Raw genomic sequence first — 12,728 nt, forward strand, 5'->3', positions numbered from 1 at the left:
TCAAACTAGACACTCTAATGTACTTGTCCTCTTGCTCAGTTGTGCGCCGGGGCCTCCCACTTCTCTTTCTATTCTGGTTAGAGACAGTTTGCACTGTTCTGTGAAGGGAGTAGTACACAGCTTTGTACGAGATCTTAAGTTTCTTGGCAATTTCTCACATAGAATAGCCTTAATTTCGCAGAACAAGAATAGACTGACGAGTTTCAGAAGAAAGTTCTTTGTTTCTGGACATTTTGAACCTGTAATCGAACCCACAAATGCTGATGCTCCAGATACTCAACTAGTCTAAAGGCCAGTTTTATTGCTTCTTTAATCAGAACAACACTTTTGAGCTGTGCTAACATAATTGCAAAAGGGTTTTCTAATGATCAATTAACCTTTTAAAATTATAAACTTGGATTAGCTAACACAACGTGCTATTGGAACACAGGAGTGATGGTTGCTGATAATAGGCCTCTGTACGCCTATGTAGATATTCCATTAAAAATCAGCCGTTTCCAGCTACAATAGTCATTTGCAACATTAACAATGTCTACACTGTATTTCTGATCAATTTAATGTTATTTTAATTTCTTTAAACTTTTGAATGGTAGCGTATGTGCGGAAAGAAAATCTATTTAATACATTTTGAATTCAGGCTGTAACACAACCAAATGTGGAATAAGTCAAAGGGTATGAATACTTTCTGAAGGCACTATTATTATTATATTATTATGATGATCATTGCATTGTTGGGAAAGAGCTCTAAAGGTATGAATTTCACTGTACTGTTTTACACCTGTTGGACATGGCGAACAAACTTTGAAACTTGATACACACACACACACACACACACACAGGTCACAATGGTCAGTTCAGAGAGAGCCCCCTGACAAACACCATACCGAAATACAGGGTGTCAATTCTGTTGAACGCTCCATCAAAAAGGAGTGTGTACACAGTCGTAACCATAAACGAAAGCCTTGACATTAGATCTGGGAGTTGTCAGGTCTTGAGCAAGGTTACACATAAGTGCGGCGAGCCACCCCCACTACATAACAAATGTCTGAAGCCGTCATGATAGTGAAGTTGTTTTTTAGGTGGGTCAAAAACAACATTATTTCACATCGCAATGTGTAAGCTAAACATGCATAGCTTGCTTACCTAAAAATATTTATGTTCCTTGATACATGTCCTTTCATATTTGACCAAATTGGATATTCAAAAGGAGTGACGTGTTGTGTGTTGTCGTTTGTCCACAGGCTCGTCCTACTACAACAATGTGCGGCCGCTAGCCTATCCCGACGCTGACGCTGTGCTCATCTGTTTCGACATCAGCCGCCCCGAGACACTGGACAGTGTGCTGAAGAAGGTCAGTGAGCTACGAAGCAAAGCCACATGTCTGTGCTACAGTTCAATAAAATATCATATAAAACAGGATTCGCCAACTGGCGGCCCGAATTTGGCCAGTGGGTGGTTTTATTTGGCCCCCCAATGTTTCAGAGTATTGATTTTTTATCTCTCTTCATTGTTGGACATAAAAGACTGTAAAAACAACAGGAAATCAGCTCCAAGTGATTTTAATTTTGTAAATCTACTCCGACAGGTGATCGTATACAAATGTTAGCAAGATTTGAAATTATTGAGATTCTTATTATTGTTTTACGTTTTCGGCTCCGATATTCAAACCAGCAACCTTTCGGTTACTGGCCCAAAGCTCTAACCTCGAGGCTACGTAGTTGTTGATTCCTTATCTCAAATTATCCTATAGCTCCTTTTAGAACAGTAAGGACCACATATAAAAGAGACACTGCTTGTGAGAACAACGTAGCCGAGACAGGAATTAACTTTTTATTTTATTTTAAAGCATGCAGGCTTATCACAGACCCTTAGGTAATGTTCCACCGAAGGCTAGAAGCTAATGTTATGGCCTTTTTGAGGTCATTTTCTCACAAAATGAACACAAAACACACACACACATCCATTGTCCCAGCCTTCTTCTTCTTCAAAAAAAGATGCATTTACTTAATAATAAGAGGGAGAAGTTTGGCATTGTTTCCCAAAGTCCTAGCCTCGTGGTTTTTAATTGGTGGAACTCTCTGGTGGAAGTCTTTCTTTGAGCCATACCATTTGGGACCTACAGATCTACACGTTTTGTTTGAACGACAAAGATTTTGTTGTTTATAGTGTATAGCGAACATCAGTTGTGTGGGCAAGGAATGCCTTTGACTGGGTGGAGTGGACATTCCTAATGTCAAGCCCATCGCTCACCCATGACATCATCAGCATCGCCATTCAGAGATAAAATACCCCACTCTTTGAGTCACGAGACAAAACCGACGGAGGGGGCGGGGGTACCCCAAAATTCTGATAGAGGTCCACTTGGGGCTCTTGAGGGCTCACTTGACCTGTGACCCTAAATAGATGCCTTGTTAATCTCTTGCCAACAGGCCAAGGGTGGGCGTTGAATACACCCGTCTCACAATAGTCCTCCAGAATTGGGCTCTTGACCCCCTGTGATATTTCAAGTGCCAAGTGCTTCTATTTGACATAGTGGTCAAATCTTTCATACCACTGAAGCCAAACAAAAGCTGTCCCAACAATAAATTCCACTCAAGTGTTAAAAGGAAAACTATGATGCAAAATGCATCACACCGGCTGTATTTCTGTAAAGTTATACACCTTGAAAACTTGATTGCTGGCATGCAAATGCTTTTGTGACTATATCAACAATGGACTAATGAAGCAAATACCAAAATATCATTTTTTTGGATAGAATTTTCCTTTAAGTATTACAATGTTAAAGACATTTGGTTTGGTACTTTTGTACACTTTTTAGCCAGTAGTTCTGAAAGTAGCACTCACGAGCCAAAAGTGGTCTCCGAAAACTGCGTACTACGTTACATATGTGCACCACGTCCTTGCGCTCGCTCTCTGCTGTGTCCAATGAGCCTTTGGGCCCGCCCTGCAACCTCATTGGATAATGCTGGGCAGGCCTCTTGCTAGCTGTCACTCAAATGCAACAGTGGCTTTCAAACTAGGGATTTCGTGGCTAATTGAGGTGAAACAGTAATTCTGCTCATAGATTATGCCTGTATGAACTTCACATTGACACATCCAGCCCAAAGCAGGAGGTTTAGAAAATACTTTCATAGTTGCCAAAGTACCAGAGCATGTCTAAGTGACAAGTGTTAAGTGAGGACACATGGTATCAGTGATTTTGTATTACTAATCAGTGATTCTGTCTTGTCACTGTAAAGCTTTCCTGCTTTCTTCACACATCATTTCTGTGTGACCTCAAATCTTCCTCTGTATCTGGCAACATCCTTCTATCTCTGCCACTCTTTCTTTCCTCTAAACTCTACCCCCTTGTCCTCCCCTCCCTCCCTGTGGGATCCTATGATGGGATCGGTTTTCCCAGGGTGAAAATGGAGCCCAATTCCCATTCTGTTCCCTTCTCCCCGAAGTGTGCCCTTGTTAATTTCCCCTCACTAATCTAATGCTTTTGTATTTTTGAGAGGTGGGGGACGGGGGGGGAATGAACACTTCGGGTGAGAATGGGGGAGAATCGAAAAAGCAACTGGAGACTCTTGAGAGTATGATGTGGCAGCTGTCGCACCCAGTCCTCAGGCTTCCTCCCAGACCTCAGTACAGTACAGATCATCTTGTATCTCCCATAGTCACACACACACACACACACACACACACGGGGGCTAGAAACAAAGACACTATCCAACTAGCATATATAATACATGCTGCTTATGTAATAGACCTGTTGGCCGTGTGTGCTGTAATCTCCTGTTTGATCAACCAGTGGCTCAGCTGTACTGCTACCGGGAATCAGAGAATGTTATTGAAGCAGAGCATAGGCCTAGATTTGATTTAAATGTTATTGAAGCAAAGAACACATGTTAAGGGTAATAATGTAATACATGGAATGAGATACACACTGGTCAGACATTTTCCTACTGGCCTTGGGAACATGTCCTAATAGTTACGTAATAAGGAAATACTACCTACGTTTCCGTTTTCAGGCAAAACATTTACTGGAATGAGGAAGTGAAACTACCGTTAGAGGGGCTTCAAGTGCAATTTGTAAAATGTTATCTTCAGTACATATCATTGTTGCGCATCACCAATCATTTCTGTCGTTAACCATTCTCATCCTTCGAAATGAAAATGGACAATTCACTCTGCTCTTTGTCTGTTATTCACTCTCTGTTGTTTGGCTTTGCCTAACCTTATATACTGAACAAAAATATATACGCAACATGTAAAGTGTTGGTCCCATGTTTCATGACCTGAAATAAAAGATCCCAGAAATGTTCCATATGCACAAAAAGCTTATTTCTCTCAAATGTTGTGCACAAATGTGCACAATGTTGTGCACAAATGTGTTTTCAGGTGGATGGATTACCTTTTCCAAGATAATCCATCCACCTGACTGGTGTGGCATATCAAGAAGCCGATTACACAGCATGATCATTACACAGGTGCACCTTGTGCTGGGGACAATAAAAGTCCACTTTAAAATGCGCAGTTGTGTCACACAACACAATGCTTGCAATTGGCATGCTGACAGCAGAGCTGTTGCCAGAGAATTTAATGTTAATTTCTCCACCATAAGCTGCCTCCAACATTGTTTTAGAGAATTTGGCAGTACGTCTAACTGGCCTCACAACCGCAGACCACGTGGATGCCGTTGTGTGGGTGAGCGGTTTGCTGATGTCAATGTTGTGAGCAGAGTGCCCCGTGGTGGCGGTGGGGTTATGGTATGGGCATAAGGCATAAGCTACGGACTATGAAAAAAAATAGCATTTTATCAATGGCAATTTGAATGCACAAAAATATCGTGACGAGATCATGAGGCCCATTTTTTTAATGGTATCTGTGACCAACAGATGCATATCTGTATTGCCAGTCATGTGAAATCCATAGATTAGGGCCTATTGAGTTTATTTCAATTGACAAATTTCCTCATATTGCAACTCAGTGAGATCAATTCAATTGTTGCACGTTGCGTTTATATTTCTATTCAGTATATAAAACACAATGACCCTGCCTCTTGGCCCTTGTGACTTGTCTAGGTCTTCACCAGTACGTCTTCAACAGAAAGCCCTTATCCAAGACAACAGCACATGATGACTAACACTAATGAACAGAGCCCATAATCACGTGGACGGTCGTCTACAAGAAAGGCATTGTTTGTATTGAGTAGAAACAGAGAGGTATCATTCAACGGATAATGTGAAGCGATATTGTAAGCAGTCAAGAGATATAGGATGAGTGAGACAGAGAGACAGACCAGCACAGACAGTAGGGAGAATAGCTACCCAGTACAGAGTGTGACATGTCGACATTGAGACTTGTCTGCTTCATAATGTGTGTTGTTATTCTTTCTGATGGAACTCTGAGGGAGTGTTGTCTGGATGTGGTTGTGGTTACTGAAGCTGTGAGCTCATAGCGGACAGAACTCGTGCTCCGTTCCATTCTTCAGTTGTCATGTGGCAACTTGTTCCAATAGACAGTGTGTTATTTCAATGGCCATTGAGTTATTGTAGTGATAACATATCCATACAATGTAAATAACATTAACTGAACGAGATAAACATATATTTTCTCCAAGTTTCATATATTTAAAATAGATGTTTTGGATATTGGTGCTCACCTGTTACGCTCGGTTCTGACTAGTTTCTTCCTCTTGCTCCACAGTGGCAGGGGGAGACGCAGGAGTTCTGTCCTAACGCCAAGGTGGTATTGGTGGGCTGTAAGCTGGACATGCGGACGGACCTCAACGTGCTGAGAGAGCTGTCCAAACTCCGACTCATCCCCGTCACTCATGAACAGGTCAGGACTGACTGTTTCTCACGACTGAGCCAATCCATGCCAAGCTGTACTGTGCTGGTCTGGTAACGCACCCATTGTAGTCCCTGGAACTGTGCTGGAAGGACAATGTGAAAGGAAAATATCATAGCAAGCAGTACGCTTTAGCCGAGGGTGTTATGAAAAATGTGTGGCGATGCCAGTAGCTGTTCACTTGTGAACTGCGATGGAATAACACCTTCAGAACATTGTCGTTAGCATGACATAGTAACACCTGTCAAAACAGGACAAATAAAACGCGAGGCTATTTCTTGGCAGAACTTTCGCTAGGAACTATGAGTACGTTGGGGACTATGGCGTCCCAAATTGGGTCCCTATGGGTCCTGATAAAAAGGGAAAAGGGTAGCATTTGGGATGTAGCCAATGTGATAATGTGACACACTGTTCTGGAAACATTGCTCTACTTTTGTATATATATATATATATATATATATATATATATATTTTTTTTAATATTTTTGTTCACTGCTCTTACCTACATTATGCCTGTTGTTTCTCTCCTCTTTGGGTTGGTCGTCAGTAAAGATGTAGAGCTGTTCTCAGGTGTGTGCCCAGTGTAAGCAGATAGACACACCTGGCATGGTTAAAGCACAAACAGACATGCCTCTACGGTATAAACTTGTTGATATGTACCGGTCCACACTGTGTAAACATGTGTGCACAACTGCTCTTTCACAGCTCACACGCACACGCAAGAACTCGCGCACACACAAAGCTACGGCACAGACATTTGCATGGCTCAGACTATCTGTGATGCCCTAATGCAGACATTCTATTAGCTATGGCAAAACACCTAAAAGTACCTAAACTCAGCAAAAAAAGAAACGTCCTCTCACTATCAACTGTGTTTATTTTCAGCAAACTTAACATGTGTTAATATTTGTATGAACATAAGATTCAACAACAGACATAAACTGAACAATTTCCACAGACATGTGACTAACAGAAATTGAATAATAATTTCTGTTAGTCACATGTCTGTGGAAATTGTAATTTCCGGACTATAAGCCGCTACTTTATTCCCACGCTTTGAACCTCGCGGTTTATACAATGACGCGGCTAATTTATGGATTTTTCCCGCTTTCACAAGATTCATGCCGCCAAAAAACTGAGCACCGTCACATAATGTGACGTAAATCGAGCGCGCTCAAACTTCCCACCATTCTGATTGCGGTAGTAATTTTGTCACCCTCATCATGGCAAAGACACGGAGAAATGCATATGATGCAGCTTTCAAGTTGAAGGCGATCGATCTGGCTGTTGGAAAAGGAAATAGAGCTGCTGCACGGGAGCTTGGCCTTAATGAGTCGATGATAAGACGTTGGAAACAGCAGCGTGAGGAACTGACTCAGTGCAAAAAGACAACAAAAGCTTTCAGAGGGAAGAAAAGCAGATGGCCCAAAGTATTTGCAGCCACTCGACATCAGTGTAAATCGTGCATTTAAGGTGGCGCTCCTTGTTCAGTGGGAGGCTTGTTCAGTGGGATTGCAATTTATTGCCCTGGCCACATCTGCAGTCCTCATGCCTCCTTGCAGCATGCCTAAGGCACGTTCACACAGATGAGCAGGGACCCTGGGCATCTTTCTTTTGGTGTTTTTCAGAGTCAGTAGAAAGGCCTCTTTAGTGTCCTAAGTTTTCATAACTGTGACCTTAATTGCCTACCGTCTATAAGCTGTTAATGTCTTAATGACCGTTCCACAGGTGCTTGTTCATTAATTGTTTATGGGTCCTTGAACAAGCATGGGAAACAGTGTTTAAACCCTTTACAATGAAGATCTGTGAAGTTATTTGGATTTTAAAAAAAAATATATGTCCACTTCTACTAGCTACTGTTCTCAGAGCGTTCATGTAACATAGCATTAACATTCTGATATGTTCCAATACATAAAACTCTAACTCGGCATAGAGGTAAACTAAAACACACTTTTTTGTACTGAGGGCACCTACTGTGCATTAACATAACCGTATGTCCTAATATGTACACAGTATTCCAGTTCTGAAAATGCCATTTAGTTCAAATAGTTTCTCAAATATGAAAGCATACAGTATAGAGCCTAAAAGAGTTGATACCAGGGAGTGAGACAAACACTAAGTGGAACAATTTAATTGTTTTGTTTCAATGTCCTCCGGCAATAACAGAGAGGGACGGACTGACGGACTCGGGAGGCTGTGAATTTTAATAGCCTATTTTCATGTTAATGTTATTTACGAGTTGACAATTCTTTAAACACTAAGTCACATCCCTATTTTCTCCAGAGAGGAGCTTGGGAAGAAATGTCCTTGGCATGCCAGTCAATTACAGCAGAGTAGACACACGACGGGAAACAGTAACAACGCAGACATCAAACTGCTTATGAAACCATTACTAAGATCATGAAAAACAACTACCAAAAAAACAAATGTAATCATGAAACCAATTTCATTGAGCAAACCCAATTGAGTTGCCAATCAGGAGGGACCGGTTATCAGGTTACGTTAATGTCACTTTGCTCGATTTCCTCAGTCTTAACTGAAGCTCCTCAAAGCACTCTGAGCTCAGAAATCGCTCGCTGTCCTCAAAGAGCCTCGATCAAAGGGCACCGCTGCCTGTAATGCAAATCAACTGCCAGCAATTTAAGATTTACAACTTGCTGTCCAATTCAATCCCAAAGGAATCCGCTCGTCACAAGGGTGAATCGTGGATGAACCCGACGACTTCTGCCATAATCTGCTTAGGGTCTAAGCAGAGACTTAAATGTTGCCCGTTTCCTTCTGTATGAATGAATTCTCACAACGAACATATTGCAGAGATATAATATTCAAAATACTGCTGTGTGTCTGGCTGGGGATTGTTCCCTCACTGAATGGAACATGGCATGTATTCTACCAAGTGACGTGATGACGTGGAGAGGATCTGTGTCTGCATCACGTACTCTCACTACTAGTGTCCCCCAGGGCTAAGGTCTAGGCCCTCTCCTCTTCTCTCTATACACCAAGTGACTCAGCTCCGTCATGTCCTCACATGCTCTCTCCTATCATTGTTATGCCGATGACACTCAACTACTTTTCGCCTTCACCCCTTCTGACACCCAGGTGGTGACGCGCATCTTTGCGTGCCTGGAAAGTATCTCAGCTTGGAATGTCGGTCCATCACCTCAAGCTCAACAAGACGGAGCTGCTCTTCCTCACGTGGAAAGCCCGCCCGCTCCAAGACCTTTCCACCACGGTTGTCAACTACACGGTGTCCCCCTCCCAGAGTGCAAAGAACCTTGGCATGACCCGGGACAACACTCTGTCATCCTCTGCAAACATCAAAGCAGTGACTCGCTCCTGCAGGTTCATCCTTACAACATCCGTAGAGTACGACCCTACCTCACACAGGAAATGGCACAGGTCTTAATCCAGACACTTGTCATTTCCTGTCTGGACTACAGAAACTCGCTGTTGGCTGGTTTCCCCATTTGTGCCTTCAAACCCCTACAACTAATCCAGAATGTTGCAGCCCACCAAGTTCTCCCATGTCACCTCGCTCATCCGGACATTCCACTGGCTTCCAGTTGAAGCTCGCATCCACTACAAGACCATGGTACTTGCCTATGGAGCAGCAAGAGGAACTGCCCCTCCCTACCTTCAGGCTATGCTGAAACTCTACACCCCAGCTCCCGACTGGCACACCGGTCTAAGGCACTGCATCTCAGTGCAAGAGGCGTCACTACAGTCCCTGGTTTGAATCCAGGCTGTATCATATCCGGCTGTGATTGGGAGTCCCATAGGGCGGCGCACAATTGGCCCAGCGTCATCCAGGTTTGGCCGGGGCAGGCCATCATTGTAAATAAGAATTTGTTCTGAACTGACTTAGTTAAAATATGTAAAAACCTGAACGTTCTGCCATCTCTGGTCCCTTGGCTCCCACTCAGCCCAGTCCAAGCTCTTCTCTGTCCGGGCACACCAATGGTGAAACCAAAGCTAGAAGAGCTGAGTCCCTACCCATCTTCCGAAAACATCTGAAACCCTACCTCTTCAAGAAGCCTTTCGTGAACTAAACACTCGCAATATACATTTTTCCCCCTCACTAGCTCTGACTTACGCTTATGGCTCCTTTATTGAGGAAAAATGTACTTACTATGACTGTGATATGTGGTTGTCCTACCTATCTATCTTAAGATGAATACAGTCACTCTGGATAAGAACGTATGCTAAATGACAAATTAAAATGTTATCATCACTTAATCTGTGATTGGCGTTGTAACCAAATGAGGGGGAGAAGGAGAGAGAGAGAGAGAGAGAGAGAGAGAGAGAGAGAGAGAGACCCAGTGACCCAACTCATCTCTCGGAGATAATGGGCCCATTCCAGGTGGTCTTTTTTTGTGGAGCACATCTCAGAAGATTGCTTTATCATACCAATGCGTTCCTGAGACGTTCAACACTGTGAGATCTGAATCTGTGCAGCAAGACACTAATAAAGATGACCTGGAACGCAACAAGGGTCTACATAGACCAGAGCGACACGTTTATGTGACTAGATGGGATTTATTAAAATGAGCAGTATGGAACATACATAGATTTTTATCTGCATCGTTGTAGGCATTGAGTCCCATAAAAAATATATATCACAAATGTTTTATTGTCACATATACCAGATAGGTACAATGGATGTTTTGTATTACAGGGCCAGCCATAGTAGTACAGCACCCCTGGTGCAAATTAGGGTTAAGTGCCTTGCTCAAGGGCGTACCGGCGACCTTTCGGTTATTGGCTCAGTGCTCTAACCACTAGGCTACCTGCCACCCGTAAAATAAGCCATGAAATATTCCCTGTGTGTTTGAATCCACATTCTCTCTACCTCATTAATTCACTCTCTCTTCCTATAAACCTCCACTCTCTTGTGTTCTCACCCTTGTCAAAAGTGTCAATTCTAATTTCTTAACGTGACTCTTCATCTCTCTCCATCTCCAGGGCACTACCCTGGCGAGGCAGATCGGCGCCGTGGCCTACACAGAGTGCACGTCTAAGTACTCGGAGAACAGCGTCCGCGATGTCTTCCACGTCACCACCCTGACCTCGGTAACGCGCCTCCACCGGCCCCAGCTAAAACGTAGCGGCTCACGCCGCGGCCTCAAGCGGGTCTCCCAGCAACCGCCCCGGACTGAGGTTCTGGAGCACCCCCCCGCCATGAGAAAGAACCGGGCCAAGAGCTGTGTGCTCATGTAGGGGTCGGACTAGCCAGACTGTACCAACTGACCCAAACGATGTACAAAAGAGACAATGTATATTATAAATGTACTTTATTTATTGGTTGAAATTTTTGGGCCGCTGCAAATGAATGCAGCGATGATGACGATTTTCCTTTTTAAACCATCAACCTGTGGAGAAAGAACAACGGAGAAACGGACAAAAACGTGGATTTGTTGGCTATAGGAAGAGAGTGAGAAAATGAGGGGATGGAGGGGATGAATGAGGTCATGAAAAAAAGGAATGAAGCGGTTGGGAAAACTCAGACGAGCCAATTGTAATGAGATTGTCCTGGAATTATTTTCTATTCTGTCCTGTCTTGTCCTGAGATGGCATTTTATGTAAGTGTTTAACTAAACGAAGCACAAAAAGATGCACACAAAGTGTACCGACTTAAATGTCAGGGAATTATATTATTATTCCATCTGAGACAACGAGATGAAGCTTAACAAACCAAGGTTTCGTGCCCAGAGCGACAAAAAACAAAAAGAACAATGGGCCAACGTGACACACATTTTCTAAACCCACAAGTGCTTTGGAGAGGGAAAAAACGTAACAAATCACTGACACCACATAACATTGATGTGTTACTGAAAATTAACATTTCGTATTTGAACAATTACATTTGAGGGAAATATCAGAAGGAAAACGGTTATAACACAGTTTTTGCTATATGTCTTGCTGTATGTGTGATGCTGAAATAAAGTAACTTTCTCTGCTAAATGAAGAGAATTCAACCCTGGTTTTATTATTTGTTAACATGACTCTAATCCATCCAGCTCCCTCAGGATCTAAAAGACACAGAGACCAGAAACATACATTGTTTTGAATAAGTGAGATAAAGAATTAGATTTGGTACCATGAAAATACCCAACCCACAACATTGCCTTAATGTTAACTTCAAGTTGTTGGCCTTAACATGCTATTGCTACATAGCCAGCCATGTATAAACCACATAACACTGACAATGTCATCTTTTCTCACAATAGCTGATACACAGGTAACTGCCAAAATAAAGGAAACACCAACATAGTGCCTTAATAGGCCAGTGGGCCACCATGAGCCGCCAGAACAGCTTCAATGAATCTACAAGTGTATGGAACTCTATTGGAGGGATGTGACACCATTCTTCCATGAGAAATTCCATAATTTTGTGTTTTTGTTGATGGTGGTGGAAAACACTGTCTCAGGCGCCTCTCCAGAATCTCCTATAAGTGTTCAATTGTGTTGAGATCTGGTGACTGACACACACACACACAATGCTCATTTGAGACCCCTCTTTCAAACCCACTGAGATCTCAGAGTACATGACCAAGCTTTATGGGACGTTAATTGCTTAATTAACTCAGGAACCACACCTGTGTGGAAGCATTTGCTTTCAATATATGTTGCATCCTTCATTTACTCACGTGTTTCCTTTATTTTGGCAGTTACTTGTATTTGATTCAGTCAACCAGAACTGAAATACTAGAATTCCAGCTTTGAAACATCGAGTTACTCTCAAAGTCAAAAAGCCTTGTTCAGAAAAGGAGGCCAACAACAGTATAGCACATCCAGTTAAGTTCTAGGGCTTCAATCCAAACTATTGTTCTATCGTAACATTACACATATAGATTGGTGCCTAGTCAGTAGACTTGAGCCCTCTAGTGTGACAT

At 42.7% G+C, this 12,728-nt stretch overlaps 1 protein-coding gene across 1 annotated transcript in view; it reads left to right on the plus strand.

The window, feature by feature from the left end:
* LOC139368205 (rho-related GTP-binding protein RhoN-like) overlaps window positions 1-11,759 on the plus strand; it is a 35,114-nt gene extending 23,355 nt beyond the window's left edge. The window contains exons 3-5 of the mRNA XM_071106852.1: window positions 1,242-1,351; window positions 5,692-5,826; window positions 10,798-11,759. Coding sequence (XP_070962953.1) covers window positions 1,242-1,351; window positions 5,692-5,826; window positions 10,798-11,052 — 500 coding nt within the window. The 3' untranslated portion in view covers window positions 11,053-11,759. The remainder of the gene's footprint in view (window positions 1-1,241; window positions 1,352-5,691; window positions 5,827-10,797) is intronic.
* The last annotated feature ends 969 nt before the right edge of the window (window positions 11,760-12,728 follow it).

The sequence above is a fragment of the Oncorhynchus clarkii genome, chromosome 16 (genome assembly GCF_045791955.1).
Source record: "Oncorhynchus clarkii lewisi isolate Uvic-CL-2024 chromosome 16, UVic_Ocla_1.0, whole genome shotgun sequence".
Classification (NCBI taxonomy): domain Eukaryota; kingdom Metazoa; phylum Chordata; class Actinopteri; order Salmoniformes; family Salmonidae; genus Oncorhynchus; species Oncorhynchus clarkii.